This window comes from Indicator indicator, chromosome 2 (assembly GCF_027791375.1).
Source record: "Indicator indicator isolate 239-I01 chromosome 2, UM_Iind_1.1, whole genome shotgun sequence".
Taxonomy (NCBI): domain Eukaryota; kingdom Metazoa; phylum Chordata; class Aves; order Piciformes; family Indicatoridae; genus Indicator; species Indicator indicator.
The window spans coordinates 42,546,067-42,563,665 of NC_072011.1; the positions used below are offsets into that span (position 1 = coordinate 42,546,067).

Genomic DNA, 17,599 nt, shown 5'->3' on the forward strand with positions numbered 1-17,599 from the left:
GAGGGCTCATCCTGCATGACTGAGACTACAATGCAGACTCTGAAAGAATATTTAACTCATTCTTTGCTGTGGGGCAAATACTCTAAATCACACCCTACACAGCAAACTAACAATATCTTTCTAAAGGTCAGTGTTAGATAATCTGGTTGAATTAACAGAAAGCACAAACAAAATTCAGACAAAAGGCTTCTCACTTTTCAGACTTCCAGTATGACAGTTTTAGAAGACTTGTTTATACTAAAAAGAAAAATCAAAAGTAATGGAGAAAATATGAACACCTTCATGAAGTAGAAAACAAGCCATCATCAACATAAAATCATTTAAATGCCATATATTTCCATAGCTTTTGTTTTTAATGCTTTTGCAGAAGTTTTTCTATTAAAATAGCACATTCTCTAGGAAAACACACAACATTCAAGTTTAAGCCATATCTGAGACACAAAGCAAGAAATGTGTTGACTAATGCTATTTGAGAAACAGATATAGAAAGCAGAGTACATAACAAGGTATTTAATTAGGTAGGCCTTTTAAAACAAACAATAAAAGCAAAGAACTCAAATTAACCATATCCCCTCTGACAACTGCAGCTGTCTGGAAGAAAAAAAAAAAAACAACAAAACCCAAACACCCAACCAAAAAATGTGACACTTACTTAGCATGCCCCTGTAGTTGAGATCCATGTCCCGACTCTCTGAACGAATTTTAATGGCATCTAGGATGGCATCAGGTGACAACAATCCAGAAGGTCTTACAACATTTAGTAGTTCTGTTAAACTCATTAGTGGCAAACGTACTGCTTGCATTATTTCAGCATGGTTTTCCTTGGGGTTATGTTTACACCAATTCATCAAAGCCTGGAAAATATCCTTCTCAGGAGCTGCAAATGAGTCCCTCAGTACAATACTTAACAGAGCAGCCTGGAAAAGAAAAACAAACAAACAAATTCAAATGAATAGAAATTTTTCTTTTTAAAATAAAAAAAAAATAAGACAAAAATTAATAGGTATTATAACTTGTTCTTCTACAAAGGAGTGATGATCTAAAACCGTAGTTTTAGTTAAGCAAGCAAGAATTAAAGACTCCACCATGTAAATAACAAATAATATAACAAATAAAAAGGAGAAACATTCGAATACTGTTCAGTTTTGAGCCATTTGCTACAAGGACATTGAGGTGCTGGAGCATGTCCAGAGAAGAGTGACTAAAATGGTGAAGGGACCTGAACACAGATCTTACGAGGAACACCTTAGGGAACTGGGGGTGTTTAGTCTTCAGAAGTGGAAGCTGAGGGGAGACCTTATTGCCCTCTACAACTACTTCAAATGAGGTCAGAGCGAGGTGAGATTCGGTCTTTTCTCACATGCAACAAGTTACAGGACAAGAGGAAACAGCCTCAGGTTGTGCCAAGGGAGGTTCTGGTTGGATATTAGGAAAAGTTTTTTCACAGAAATGGTTATCAAGCATTGGAATAGGTTACCCAGGGAGGTGGTAGTGTTACCATCCCTGGAGGTATTTAAAATGCATGGTGCTCAGGGACATGGTTTAGTAGTACACTTTTAGCACTACTCATGGGATTTGGGATTGCAAGCTCTAGGCAAGCGGTTGGACTCAATGAACTCAAATGTTTCTTCCAACCTTAGCAGTTCTATGATTCCATGAAGTAAGTCAGAATTGAAGTGTGGAGAACTATTCAAATCTGTTTAATTCCAGTAACCACTTTAAATTTACTTTAGAACGTAAGACATGATTAGGCAATTTGGCAGGATAGTTCAAAGCATTCCTTTAAACTTAGGCTGGCATAAGAACACTGATGAGAAAAAGTGTGGCTTGGAATCATCTTTGTAAACTGTTTCTAACCACTTGAACGTTCCCCCTGCCCTTTTGGTATCAATTTTGAACGAGCAAGTGAAAACTTCAGTGACTCTTATTCAAGACAGAAAATCCACTGACTGCAAAATGAGAACAAAAAGAATGAAATAGCTTTTTGATTTTCTCTTAGCTAGTAGAAGAATTACGAGTTTCCCTAATAAAAGGCGAAATCTCTCATATATACTAGGACTGCTTATGTCAGAAAAGTCATAAAATACGTACTTCCTGATGAATGACATTTGCCATCCTCTTCACTGAGAATATGTTCTCAAAACATGTATGTTAAAACATGACAGAACCAAGCAGAGAGAATGAAGTCTTTTTTCTAGTAAGTTAGTCAGCAAAACAGAGCGTCTTGTATTTATTCAAGGAAAAAACCATCACAACTTTTCCACTAAAAATATTTTTTAAAAAACAGTATTTAAACCAACTTTCAATCAGGATCCTCTGTTGCTTTGTATGAACACCAACTGAAAATACTCTATCACTATTATGTTGAGCTCCAAGACCACTCCAGAGGAAATGGAAAATTTCAACATCATAGAACAGCCTGACTAGAGCACAAATATTTATACATCTAACAACTACAAAACTAATGCACAAAAAACCCCACACCACCCCCATTTTATGCAATTTCAGAACACGATGACCATCAACACTAGAAGTTATGGCAACCTCTAGAATGCTTTAGCTCGTGCAACAGGGAACAATCCATCAGTGAGGTAGCCCATACCAAAAACATAACAGAATGGCATATCTTCTGTTACCTTCAGATCTTTACTTTATATCCCCTGGGCAGCATTTAGAAGCCAAATTATATTGTTTCAAGAACAGATTAAAAAAACAAAACGACAAATTAAGGTTAAATTACCTGCTCCCACCTTTGAGTACTCCATTTGATTTATTACATGACTGGTTAAAATTAAATACCTAAAAAATTCCAAATGGATAACCAGGATTTTCAGTTCAGCTTGGCTTGGACAATTCGAATTGCTAATTTCACTAGTACAAAACGATACTTGTTAACTAACATATAAACATATAAACTCATTGGTATTTTGTCATGAAGTTGTATGCAAACTAAAGTAAACATTCCTGAGGGGAAAAGTAAAAGCAAAAGATTTACCTTAGAAAGCGATAGGAAGCCTTCACTGGAGAGCACCTCTTGGGCATTTCTATCCATGAACATACAGCACATACAAGTTAATTTGGGGAGGGAATAAAGACTGGCAACATCAAATGTCATACAGACATTCTGAATATTAAGTATTGTGCAAAGATAGTCAGATGTGGAATCCTCCAGTTCTGGAAACCCATATTTATGTGCTAGGCTTAGAAAGTCTAGGAGAACCTCCTCTTTCTCATCTCGTAGTGTAGCACGACCAGTGTAAATATACTTCAACAGCATGCCAAATGCTTCTGCAGTGGTGTCCTGAAGAGGTATTTCTGCTTCAGGCTGAGATTCTCTCATTCCTCCATATAACAATGCTCTAAAAGGAAGATAAAATTTGAGAAGTTTATATCCTGATAAAAATCAAGAAGAAAGAGAAAGGAATAAGTGACCATATACACCAAGAGGAACACAAAGGGCATGTGGTTTTAAAACCTACAAAAGAAAAACCCAGATACTTTGCATTTAAAGTGCAACTCTGCTCTGAAAATGTTGCACAAGAATAATATTCTAATGCATCATGTTTTTACCCTACACAACAAAAACTCCTCCTCCATTTTGAACAAAAGCCTGCAAGGCAGAAATTGAGATATGACTCTCATACCTTACTTTTAGGAAAAAAATAAATTAAAAAAAAATACTGCTATTAGTGAGGAAAAGAAAAAAAAATTTCAAATAGGTCACCACCATAACAGAAGCAGATTAGCAAATCTCAAGATTCTTGATCTCTGTTCCTTACTCTAAACCCAGCACACAGTAACTGTGATGAAATCCTGAATCTTGAGAAAAAAGATCCAAGTACCCACAATTATTTTTTAAAACTATGATAGATGGTTTGAACACAATTTGCATTCACACCTCAGGTTAGTCATTAGCTTAACTCTGCAACAAAATTATCTATAAAAAGGATACAAGGAAGTCCTTTTAATTACATTTAGAGTGAAAAATGCCCAACTCTTAAAAGAGTTGAAGTAGTATTTTTCCTAGTTTTAAAATATATATTCTAACCTCTACTTGCCAGACCTCTTCAAATACTCAATTCCAATGCATCAAAATTAAACTGAACATATTCCATAGACACACATCATTTATAATCTGAGAAACCAAAACAATTTTACAGCGCTTTTCTGTTGTGAAGTTATCTTTCTCTTGAATCTGTGCAACTACCTTCAAAATCCAATTTAATGAAGGTCAAAAGAATAACATCATGACATGGTATTTATCTTTTTATATTTGGACACAATGATTTCATATGCTGGGAAACATTCACACAGAAAAGGTCACAGTCAATGGACAGATGATTACACCCTGAAAAGTTCATAGAGAAACAATGTTTATCGGATCTGCTCATCTGCATGAAAATTTCCTGCAAGTCTGACAAAAAGCTATGCTTCACCTGAAATAATGGCACCTAGCAGCCAGGATCACTCTGTGTGCTGGGAAACGTTTCTTTTCTACAATAAAAGTCACATCACTGTATTCTTCCCCGTTCATTAGAGCGCCAATATGCTCCGACAGAATGTGAACGTGGTCAATCTCACCCACAGCCGTGTAAGGACGAAGTGGGTGACTGTTACTCATCTTGGAGGGATGGTGATATTGATAGCCTAAAGGAAAGAGAAAACAACCAGGATTATAAAGGGCACAAATATTAAAAAATGGCAAAGATTGAGCTGTAATTACAAAAACAGCAGCCAGGGTAAGTTACCACATATTACAAGAAAAATGAAACCAAGAGGTTTTCTATTAAAGTTCATATACACCAGGACTCGAAAGTATTTCAGAGAATTCTGTCACCTTGTTGTTCTGTCAACTCTTTTACTTATAAGGGCTTCCTATAAAAAGAATTTAAAACTAAAGAATTTTAATTAGTTACCATGAGAAAGCAATTTTCTCTGAATTAAAATGCACTTAAATTACAAAGGAATTATTTGACCAATAAGCACTGTCTTAAATGCCAAGCCTCTACTAAAAATCAGTGATAAGTAAAAAAAATCTATGTTTTTGCAGAATTCCACTAACTTGCCAGAACTGGGAGAAAAAAAAGAAACAGGATAAATCTTACTAAATAACAGACAAAGTCCGTCAAAGAGCAAAGCTTTCCAATGCACAATTCAATTTTCTTACCCTTTCTATTCAGTTTTCTTGATGCCTTGTTTCCTCATATATGTAAGAAAAAAAAACCACCTAATATCTCAGTCATAGAAAGGAGATGACTGTCCACTAGGGTACAACACAGAGAAATTCATAATTCACATTTTATCGAATTACTTTGTTACTTCTTAATTCACAAGAGGTTTCAGCTTTGTTTGGGTTGGTTTATTTCAGCAACAGATGCTTTCTGTAGTCTGAGAGGCAAGAGCATCCACAGGAGAATCCAGGTCTTAAATCAGCTTCTATTGCTACACTTCAGTTTACTTTTAACTAGAAAGAGGCCAGGTGTTTCAGATAATAACCACCCATATTTTGAGACACACCTTCTGCGTCACTTTGGAAAAGGGACACTAATCATTTTCCAAAATGGCCACATACTTGGTGCTGAAGACAGACAACATACCACAAGAGGCAGGAAAATGATGAGGTCATGCCCTACACACAACTAAACCATTAATATTTCAAGTGAAATGTTCATGATACAAAAGCATTTTCTTTCATTTCTACCTCAAGAAAGAAAACACATGCAAACAGCATTAAGTACTTCTGTAATAACTTGAAATGCTTGACCCCAAATCAAGATACTGTAGAAACTGTGCCAAAGAACTCTAAACTCAGAAAAAGTGATAGAAATAGAAAATAATATTTGAGAACAATACAGCATACTAAATTGATGATATAGATCACAGCACAAATGGGAACAAAACCCCAGCTTTCCTCAGGCTGTCTCTGCTATTTGAATTAGGAGCTACATGCCGATGCAGGCACTATGGCACAGCACCAGCAATACTGGCCAAGATACTGGAAGCAGTCTAAGCATGGGAATACAGAACATGGTACAGTTATCCTTCTATCCTGACACCAAAGTAATTTGTATGATGTTTTCATAATAGATTTTCTTCTATTTGAACTGGTTAACTTACAATTAGCTAAGACAACTCTGCACTGACATATTTATGTAACATGCATTTCCAGTAGCATTTACTTTGTAACAAGCAAGATTAACTAGCAAGAGTATTTATCATAATATAATTATCTGAGACAATAGCAAAATTGAAATATCCTCAAAATATAACCTTTTATTACATCAAATGATTACTTAATACATCAAATGGGGGTTGGACCTGATGATCTTGAGGTCCCTTCCAACCTCTGACATACTGTGATATTGTGATAAATGAGCCAACAAAAGGATGTATCTGTAACTCAGCAGTAAATCTCAAGCTTTGATACTCCTTTGATACTCCTTGACGACTTCTGCATTTAGAATTACTGTTCCTGATCCTCATTCACAACTCAGCTATGTGGAAGTTACATGAACATTATCAAGCAACTCCGTACTAATCTCTCTTCTGCTAGCTCTAATTTTGATTGGAAAAATTAATGTATGATACTTCATACATATACAAATAGTGGCATACTTTTGGTTTAAAATCTGTTTTTTTATTCCATTCCACTTCTTTTATTTCCTTCATCCAATCCTATCTCTGAAAAATAAGAGCAGATACTGTCTGCATAGAATGAGAGACTATGTAAGTAGTAAAGGGAACCCTATCAACTGCTTCCAGTAGCTATGGATGTTGTATGCCAATCGGGTGAAAAAGCTCATTGTTTCCATTTCAGGTTAAATAAAGAAATAAAATCTAAAAGCACACTTCCCTCTCAAAGATAGGTAGACCTCTCTCTAAACAAGAATCAGAAGTACAGAAGAGAGCAATGCATGAACTGGAGACACTTGTTAAGTACTAGATGATGCCAGCCCTTAGGAACACCCAAGACCCTGAACTACAAGCAGCAATGAAAGAAATTTAGAAATCTCTGGGTGTAAACCACAAGACAAATTTATTTCAGTGTCTCATGATCTCCAAACTGCTGGTACAATGTACTGTTCTAAACTGTCAGTTTCAAACAACATGGTGCTCACAGGGAAAAGGAGACTCAAAAGGTGGCAGTAAGCCTAGGACTGAGGCACCGTTCATACACTTGAATGACTCAAAAATGTTGGAAACTGGCAACTTTCTGAAACTATCTACATGCCTTATATGTCTTCTGTAGGTAACACTAGTATATTGAAGATGCGCTTATTCATTTGCTTACTGCTACACATTTCCAATGAAATCTTGGGCTATATTGGGGATTTTCCATATAAAGAAGCTCAATTAGAGCAGTTCTGCCTTCAAACTATAGAAGCAAATAATACATGACTTCAGATGTTCCCAGACTGGATTAATTAATGGTATGAATTTGACCAATCCTGCAGTGATCTGTTTGAGGAAATAAAGAGATAAAATTGCTGTAGTTGTGACAAGCTGCTGTGAGCAGCTTCCCTGTAGACTCAAGCACCTATTTTTCTAGTTGCAACTCAGAGTGTTACTTTTAGCAACAAAAAAAGATACATGTTGCCAGATGTCTGGCAAAACCCTTCCTGAAGGTCCCTAACGCAGCTTCTGTCATCAAATAATATCACCCCTTTCACAGAATACAGGTGTTTGCTCTTCCTTGAAGTCAAGGAACACTTATCCAACTACATAATAAAAGGTCAAGCCCTTTACAAGACTCCTGCCAGCACCATAACCTATTTCCGAAGGTACCCAGAGCTAATTAACTGCTTCAAGAATCAGCTGCTGTGACTAAGCTCATGCCACAGAAATACATAAAACAAAACATTATCCTCCATCAGTTTGAGGCACCACCAAAATCACGATGATCTCAATAGGCATTTGTTAAGTTAGAAGGCCTACAAATCATTTCTGTCTAAGACACCAAGGAAAAACAGCACTGTTTCAAAGAGTTGTTTTTATATCAGGAATTTAAGGAATTTGTTAATGAATCATTTGGAAAAAAAATATAAAAGGAGTGAAAAAATATTTACATAACTGATAACCCTATTGAAACTAATGAAAGAAATGCAAATAGACTATTGCTAGAATTGAAGATTTTTAAGTAAGTCTGGATTATAAACACTGAGAAAATAATTACATACCCTTGAAACACTTAATTCATTCATCATTTAGTTTGTACCTAGCAAAATAACAGATTTTGTCAAAATTACACAAAGGGAATTTTCTTAAATATAATTCTCTTATACTGCTATTCTATCTAGAAAGAGAAACTGGTTCTCAGTTGATTAGGTTTGAGTAATTTTTAATTTTTTTTTTGTAATTCATTAACCCATAAAATATTTTGCTATGCTTTAAATAAATTCCAGCAAAACATTAATTACAATTTCTACTGCAATGGTGACAGTAAGATTAATGTACAAAAATGCCATTGTTTCAAATCATATGGTTTGTAGTGGACACACACCTCTTTTTCACATGAAAAATGTTTTGTTGTCATGAGTTCTGGCACAATAAACATCCCAGGAAACAGGATGTTTTAACAAATATTTCAGTACAGAGTATAAGCCAAATAAATACACTATGTCAGAACTCTCACTACAGAAACTCCTTTGTACTTCTAAATAATAACAAGCTTGACTGAGAGAAAATTGTAACTGAAAGGTGCAAAAATACCAACCATACTTCCTACTCAACAATAAAAGGACAATTACAGCAGGAGGAACATAGAGTGTGAAAGATCAAGAAATTAAATTCACAAAACTTTTAAGTCCTAACTCCAGTCCTTGAGTTGTGAGAAGATTAAAACCAGTGCTAACTCTGGCTAATAGTAAATAAGCACATCATTAAATGACAGCATTTTAAAAGTACCAACAACACGTCAACTTAAAGCATACAGAAAGTTACGCACTGCTGATCTGCCAACGCATTCCCATTACTTAAGTGCTGTACTGCTGTTTCTGCTCAAACTTATTCCTCTGACAGATGAGCAGGAGTACATTTAGCTAGGTACAAAGAACAATATACTAAATACAGGTTATTTATTAACACAAATAAAATAGGTACTAATTGATTCAATACAACCTGGTTCAAATGGTAGACAAGTAAACCACTAAGTTAAAAATCTCAAGAAAATATATCGGTCCACTCACCAGTAAAGCTATCTGAAGATCGACAGTGGATGTAGCCTGTAGGCAGATGGCTAACTTCCTGAAAATTAGGGTTCTTCGCCATTCTGAACAACAGAGAGATTGAACAGCAAGCTCATAGAAAAACTATTCAGCAACATCCAGCTGCACAGCAACAATTGTACCATTTCCTGAAGCAACACGAGACAGACACCATCAGAACCTGGCGGTTTGTAGCATACAGCAAAAGTGAGAGATGCATATTTCTCAGTAAAAATTTGAGTGGAAAAACATTTATAAAAATCTCCTCCATCCCATGGGAAAGATTCCAATAATGTTAACATTAACACAGCACGATGGCAGGTTTTTTTAAGTGATAATTTAATTTTGATTATTCATTCTATTAACCACCAGAAGAAAAAAAATGGTAACATGTTGCCATTCATTTGTTCATTATAAGGCACAAAATGTTCATCCTGAAATTCTTGCACAGCATTAGTGTCCCTGAGAACACTGGTTTCCCACACAGGTGTTCTAATTAAACCAGGTCTATACAAACTGTATCATACACATTTTATTCATTACATATTCAAAGTTCTCCTTGCTTAGCTAAGGGCCCTGGGGGGGGTTTAGTTTTGGTGGTTTATTTTTTACAGTACTGCGGGCAGTTGCAGATCTTTCTCTTGTATGAAACTTTAATTTTACAAGCAGAAAAACACAACTGTAGGCTGAAGAAATACAGAAAGATAAAAACTTTATTTGTTTAAATACATAACCAACATAACGAGTCTCATTCAACAAGTATAAATTATTGTTATTCTTCCCTGCCAACAGAAAAAATAAATTGTCTTTAAATTGCTAAATAGACTACATCTATGAATTCACCCATAAGAGACACTCTACTCTTCTTTAAAGTACAAGTTTAAGGGAGGAAGGGAGGAGAACGCAGCCTCATAAACTGGAAATTAGCCACATCTTAATCCAGCAAGTTGAAAACAGGTCTCTTGATTTTGGAGAATACCATGTGATATGTAAATATTTGCTCTTACAAATACCATGTGTTAACAGTCTGACTTGTATTATCAAAATATATTCATAAGGCATTTATAAAAAGTTAAATCTTTTGAGTAAATAGATCTCAACAGTATACTTCAAGCACCTGATTCACAGATTTTTAAGAGAAGATGTATTCAACACACCTACATTGTGAGTAAGCTTAAATTAAAATCTTAAAACACAGAAAAAAATTAAGTGATCCCTCGCACAGGGCTTTGAGAGGAATCTGTGTTGTGCTTTCTAAAATAACACAAGCAAGAAACATCGCTGAGCAAGCAAAATTACAGGCAGGCTGTTAACAAGTCTGTTTATTTAAAGTCTAACGAGAGCGTCATATAAATCAAAAGAAATTTCAATAAATCACAGCACTGTGTAATCTCCAAGAGAACTACTAACATCTCAGAAGAACCTGTGAAAATATTGTGCACAGTATCAGAGCGCCAAAATACTGAACTAATATTATGAGATAAACTAAAAACATGATAACAGGGTCTTGCAAAGCGCAGGGGCAGGCAGAGGGAAAAGCAGGTGAAGCAAACGCATCACACCAACAGAAGAGAGGGCGGCCGAAAGCGAGCGACCCGCCCAAGGTCGCGTCCAGGGAAGCCTGGGCCGCCACCTTCCCAACAGCCGCCTGTCCAAGCCTGGAGGCGCTGGAGCGGCGACCCTCGCCCGCTCAGCCGCCCTCTCTCTCGCCTCTGCAGTAAGATGCTTCAGAGGATATCCCTTCACTGCCTGAAGCATCCAGCTGCTTTCCGGGGACGGCCTACACTCCCGGCGGCGCCGCCTCCGCCCGTTCCCGGGTCAGTGTGCCCGCGCCCGGTAGGAGACCGGCGGCAGCACGCCAACGCGCCAAAAAGCCGAAACCCACCACGGGGGAGGCCTCGGGAGTTGCCACTTAGATCTCCACGACCCTACGTCCCAAGAGGAACGCAGTCACTACCACCGACCACAACCCTCCCCCCGGAACTCACCGGCCCCACCGCCGACAAGGCCTCCACCCCCGGCGCCGTCGCGACGTCACTTGGCGCGCTGACATCAGCTTCCAACAGCAGGCGTCCTCCTGCGTGCTGACGTAGGCGAGTACCCTAAGGAACGGCGCGGGACAAGTCTCGGTGCTGGTGTGGGCTCGCTTCGGCCTCCGTAGTTCCGTTCGCGCCGCGCCTGGTTTCCTCTTCCGGCGATAGAGCGGAGAGGACCTGTAGCAGAGCAGGACCTGTGGGGCCGAGCCGAAGGAAGAACGCTTGCGGCTCGTGCTCGCGAGCAGACCTCTTGTCAGGGGCCCGCTAGGGCGGGGCGGGGAGGCTGAAAGACCGAGCTGCCCGCCGGGCGTGTCCCCCATCCTCGGTCAGTGGGTTTCTGTCGAGTGTTAAAATAGCGGTGTCCCAGGTGTAGGGCTCCTTGGGACTACCACGGCTACTCTCTTGCGTGCGGGCAACAGCCGGACCTGACAGCAGGTGCCAGCATGTGTCAGAAACATGGCACCTGTCCAGACGACAGTGACCCTTCAATGCCCAACCTCTATAAAACGGTAATAGATGTTTATCCATGTCGTTCTCGTCATTTCCTTTAATATAACGGTGTGCCCTCCTGTCCTTTGCCAATCCGTCCGAATTCTGCTTTCCTGAGTAAGTAGAACACCTCCCTACACGCACCATTGCATTGTATCCACTTTGTCAGGCACATGGAAAAAAACCTCAAGGGTCAGTCCAAGATGAGTAAAGTGCTTAGAGTAACTTTTGAGTACTAAGCAGAGAAACTACAGCATAGTCTCCTCTTCTTCTCTTCATGTAATTATCCACTGAACTATGTATGCACACCCTTTGACTTACTCATCTGATTTATAAACTATCCCAGTTTTAATTACTGGATTCCATACTATTGGGTCAATAGCTTTTTCAGACACACCTGTACTTTGAAGTGCAGTGAAACAGGTTGGAATGGAACACTGTATGTCAATAAAATACGAACCAGCAGGTTACATGTGTATAAAATTTTGAGGTTTTGCCTTTTCAGTTCTTGGTCATTAAGCTTTAACTGAAATAAAACTTCATTTTAGGCAACTTCACATGAACTATTGCTAGTCTAAATTTTTCTACTCACAATCTAGCTGAGATTCTGAATGGCAAGAAACTGCAATTACCACTTACGCTTCAGCTGAGTTTTACTTTATTGTATAAAGTTCCTATTCCAGAACAGTAGAAGGAACATGCATGAAAAATACAGTATGTCAAAACCTGCATAAGCTGCAATCAACTGTGCTTTGTCTCGCTGTTCGTAGTTTTCATGCCTCTTGGCATGAATCCTACTAGCTTCAGAAAATAACATACTAAAATTACACTACTACTACTGCTAGAAAGTAGCTCCACAGAGAAAGACCTTGGAGTGCTGGTGAACAGCAAGTTCTCCATGAAACACCAATGTGCTCCTGTAGCCAAGAAAGCCAATGGGATATCCTGGGATGTATTAAGAAAGGTGTGTCCAGCAGGTCTAGGGAAGTTCTTCTACCTCTCTACTCTGCCCTGGTGAGACCACACGTGGAATACTGTGTCCAGCTTTGGGCTCCCCAGTTCAAGAAAGACAGAGAACTGCTGGAGAGAATCCAATGGAGAGCCACAAGGATGATTAGGGGACTTGAGCATCTCCCCTGTGAAGAGTGAATGAGATGCCTGGGGCTGTTTAGTCTTGAGAAGACTGAGAGGGGATCTGATCAATGTCTATAAATATGTGAGGGGTGGGTGTCAAGTGGATGGGGCCAGGCTCTTTTCGGTGGTTCACAGGGATAAGACAAGGAATAATGGGTCCAAACTTGAACATTGAAGATTTCACCTCAACGTAAGGAGAAACTTCTTTACAGTGAGGGTGACAGAGCACTGGAACAGGCTCCCCAGAGGGGTTGTGGAGTCTCTTTCTCTGGAGACTTTCAAAACCCACTTGGATGCATTTCTGTGTGGACTACCCTAAATGTCCTGCTTTGGCAGGGGTGTTGGATCTGATGATCTCTTGAGGTCCCTTTCAGCCTCTGATATACTGTGATACTACTAGCCAGTTCATTGTACTAACTTCAGAAAACATACTAAAGTTACACTGCAATAATCTTTAAATTAAGATTTTTTTTAATTGCTGCTGTAAAGTATTTTGCAATACTCTCTACCTTTTATAAAGTAGGCTAAGGTTCCATGAGTCCAATGAGCCAACCTATCTTTCTGCTGCAACAGTTTATTTTAGGAGACTAAGCAGCCTTGAACTAGCTTGTTTCTGCTTAACAAACTTAGCATAAAACTAACCCAGCATTCAAGAAATCTTTGCCACTTTATTTAGCTGAATTGTCCTGCTTGGGGCAGGGAGTGCTATATCAAAAGCCCCACATCGGGGAGGAAGAAGACTGTGAATTCATATGGTGAGAGCTACTAAGACAGCTTACTCAGGAGATCGCACTCCAAAACAGTGGCAACTATATTGTCCCTATCAAAATGACCTAACATACAGGAGAATATTGAGCCACACATAGAACAAGACAGGGAACAGGCTAGGCATTAGTTCTGGAAGTACAGGACAGCAGAAACAGAGAATGCAACCATGAATCAAAGGTTTATTGCCATGGAAAAACGGGAACGTGGCAAATATTCAAGAAGGGAAAGAATCTATTGTATATAAGTAACACTGATAAAGCACCACCTAAAGCACAGTGTCTGTAAATACTGTAGAAATCAGTCATAAAATATAAAAATGACTAAATACCAGAGTTGCTTTATAGAACAAACAGAAAACTGAGTTATGTCTACCTTCCAAAGAATTTACAGTGTTTGCACATCTTAGGGAGTATTAAGCAGAGGAACAGTTTCCACATTCCTTTTTCCAATACCTAAGGCTCAGAGGCAGCATATAATCTATTTTACTAATTTCCAAATGTAAGGTATCATTAAACTTTATGAATGATTTTTCATGTGTAGCTCTGTCAAATTACTGTGTTTACATACGCTATCTTGTTAAGATGAAGTAAACAAGGATTTTTAGCATTTAAGTCATTAACATCTACATTAGCAAGTAAAAATCAAATGCAACACTTTCTACATTTTTTGGTTTAATTTATAGGCCAGGAAGTTACTGATGGTTATTATTAACTCTGCACATTGCCATTAAGTTACTAAAACATCTGCTAATCAAGTCACATGGTTACCTTTTTCACTACTGTACTCCATACACTTTTACCACCACACTTCTTCTTAAAAGAGGATACACAAACTAAAACAAGCAGCCTTTCATGTATCTGCCATTCAAAAATTAGCAAAGCACCAGGTCATAATGCTTTTAAATTATCTTACAGTTTTTACCAATGCTTTATTTGGAAGTGAATTGCAATGCTATTACACCATTCAATAGTCAGATAACTGAGGACTTTGTAGAAGTTACTCAAATGACAATAAGACTAAGTGCAGAGGATTTTTTACCTTGTTGGAAGGAACAACAGGACCTCAAAACCTGACATGGTTTACACTGTAAGGGATGGAACAGTGTTAAATGATTCAGATAACATAAATAAATGTTACATGTTTTCCTGCTGTTTGCAGGTATGCCCTGGTGTAAAGCAGGACAGATCCTCTCTTGCCCCGAGAGGCACAAAAGAATGACACTCACACAAATGGATTGGATAGTGACGGAAAGTTTAAATGGAAAAGCAATTGATGTTTCACAGAAACTGCAAAGCATAGTGGCAAAGATATATGCAAAGCATAAAGAGTCCCTTACACCACACCCAAAGGCCCCCCAACACTTCCCTTCTCCCCAGCTGAGGGTGTACCCAAAACCCTGAGGGCTCTTTCTTCCCCCTCCAGTGCTAGGCTTAGTCTCAGGCTGGCCAGGTCTGAGACTGCCCCCACACCCCCTTCTCCTCCTGGCATTAGGCCTAGACAGGGCTAAGAGGCCTGAAACATTCCCCCACTGTTACCTGATAGGGAGCATCTCCCACAGGAGCAGAGAGGGAAGAAAGAGGAAGAGAATGACTTTGCACACGAACTTACAGGGTGCAGGATTTATGGGTAGAAATACGTTGTTTCCTGTGTCCATCTACTGGGGGCTAGGAGGCACCTAGCCTAAACTGCTACAGGTATCATTGCAGTAACCACTACTTGTTTTGAGAGGGCAGATCAAAATGTCTGCTAGTAGGAAAACGTTCAGTTACTCTTTTTCATTGATTTACAAATGCAGAACATAGCATTTAAGTTAAATATAGCCTCAGACTTCCACTGAAACAAAAAATGATGAGCAAGTTCTTTCTAATGCTGGGAGAGACACAGATCCCTCTGAGTTTGCAACTATAAGACCTCTTATCTTGGCTGTCAATCATCAGCCAGAAGCTAAAAGACCAAATTCTTTCTGCTGGACTGATTTATTGCTTCCTCAAAGTTTCTTGTTCCAGGCGAAGCTGTGTGTCTGTTCCTTAAAGAGTTCTGCCAGCTTGAGGAGAAATTGCGACCACAGGCTCTTATCCTTCTCGGGGATTTTAACCACCCTGTTGGAAAAGCAACACAGCTGTCTACAAGCAATCCAGAAGGCTCCTAGTGTGCGTAGATGACAACTTCTTGAGGACATACGTTGTTGGACCTGTTGGTCACAATTGCAAATGAAATCATCAGGGACACCAAAGCTGGGCTGCAGCAATCATGCACTAGTGCAGTTCACTGTCCTAATGAAGCCAATGAGAAGCACAGTTGGGACTCTAAATATTGTGAAAGCAAACTTCCAGCTCTTCAAGGAGTTAGTAAATGGGATCCCATGGAAAATGACCCTCAGGGACAAGGGAGCTGAACAAAGCTGGTGGATACTGAAGGATGCTCTAAACAGAGCACAAAAGATCTCAATCCCCATGTGTGAGAAATTGACCAAGGTGGGCAAGAGACCACCATGGTTGAGCTGTCACCTGCTGGTCAAACTAAAGGGCAAGCTAGGGCTACACAGGAAATAGAAAGAGGGATGGGCATCCTGGGAAGAGTATAGGGACATTGCCTTCCCGACATTGCCTTCCCAATTCGGAGCCATTGGGTGATGAATGGAGGCACAAACCCTGTTGCCGTATAGCAATGAGATTCCAGAAATGCAGAGAATCTCAGTAGTCCTCCCAGAAGTCTTTTACTGCTGCGTTGTACAATCCCTAGCATTAGAGAGTCCCACGTACAGAAGAAGTTCTGGAAGCCTGCTGAACAGTGGCTGCAGCACGTTCCCACATCCTGCTCACGAAATCGGAGGGATATGGATTTGATGGGTGGACTGTTCAGTGGATAAGGAATTGGTTGGATGGTCGCATCCAGAGGGTGGTGCTCAACAGCTTGAAGTCCTGATGGAGACCAGTGGTATCCCTCAGGGGTCTGTACTGGGACCTGTGCCATTCAGTATTTTTATCAACAACATAGTGGGATCAAGTGCACCATCAGCAAGTTTGCATGTGACACCAAGCTGACCGATGGTGTCAATATGCCAGAAAGACAGGATTAATCCAGAAGGACCTGGACAAGCTGGAGAAGTCGGCCCAGGTGAATCTCATGAGGTTCAATATGAGCAAGTACAGGGTTCTGCACCTGGGCTGGAACAATCCTCACTATCAATACAGACTGGGGGATGAGGTGTTAGAAAGCAGCCCTGTGGAAAAGGACTTGGGGGTGCTGACGGACAAGAAACTGAACATGAGCAGGCAGTGCATGCTTGCAGCCCAGGCAGCCAATTGCATCCTGGGCTGCATCAAAAGATGCATTGCTAGCAGTTCCAGAGAGGTTATTCTGCCACTTTGCTCTGGTGAGATTTCACCTGCAGTACTGTGTCCAGGCCTGGAGCCCTCAATATATGAAAGACATGGAACTGATAGAGTGGGTTCAGAGGATGTCCATAAGAATGATCAAGGGATTGGAGCACCTCTGCTATGAGGACAGACTGAGGGAACTGGGGTTGTGCAGCCTGGAGAAAAGGAAGCTCTGGGGAGACCCAATAGCAGCCTTCCAGTACCTGAAGGGGGCCTACAAGAAGGATGGGGAGAGTCTGTTTACAAAGGCCACCAGTGACAGGACCAGGGGCAATGGCTTTAAGCTGGAGAAGAGCAGATTTAGATTGGACATTAGGAACAGGTTCTTTACTATGAGGGTAGTGGAACACTGGAACAGGTTGCCCAGGGAGGTGGTTGAGCCCCCTTCCCTGGAGATAATCATGGTAAAGCTCGTCGAGGCCCTGGGCAGCTTGGTCTAGTTGGGGATGTCCCTGCTGACTGGTGGGAGGTCAGACGAGCTGACCTTTGGCGGTCCTTTCTGGCTTGGACCATTCTACGATTTTTATAACGTAAGTATGATTATAACTTTCATAAATACGCTACTACTCAAGTCAAAGTTAGTCTGACA

The 17,599-nt window shown here is 39.8% G+C and overlaps 1 protein-coding gene across 1 annotated transcript in view; it reads right to left on the bottom strand.

Moving 5' to 3' along the window:
• The window catches only part of BTBD9 (BTB domain containing 9), a 109,306-nt gene extending 104,670 nt beyond the window's left edge, over positions 1 to 4,636 (bottom strand). The window contains exons 1-3 of the mRNA XM_054396403.1: positions 4,437 to 4,636; positions 2,996 to 3,359; positions 653 to 917 (exon numbers count right to left, since the gene is read on the bottom strand). Of these exons, the coding sequence (XP_054252378.1) occupies positions 653 to 917; positions 2,996 to 3,359; positions 4,437 to 4,621 (814 nt within the window). The 5' untranslated portion in view covers positions 4,622 to 4,636. The remainder of the gene's footprint in view (positions 1 to 652; positions 918 to 2,995; positions 3,360 to 4,436) is intronic.
• Between the last annotated feature and the right edge of the window lie 12,963 nt (positions 4,637 to 17,599).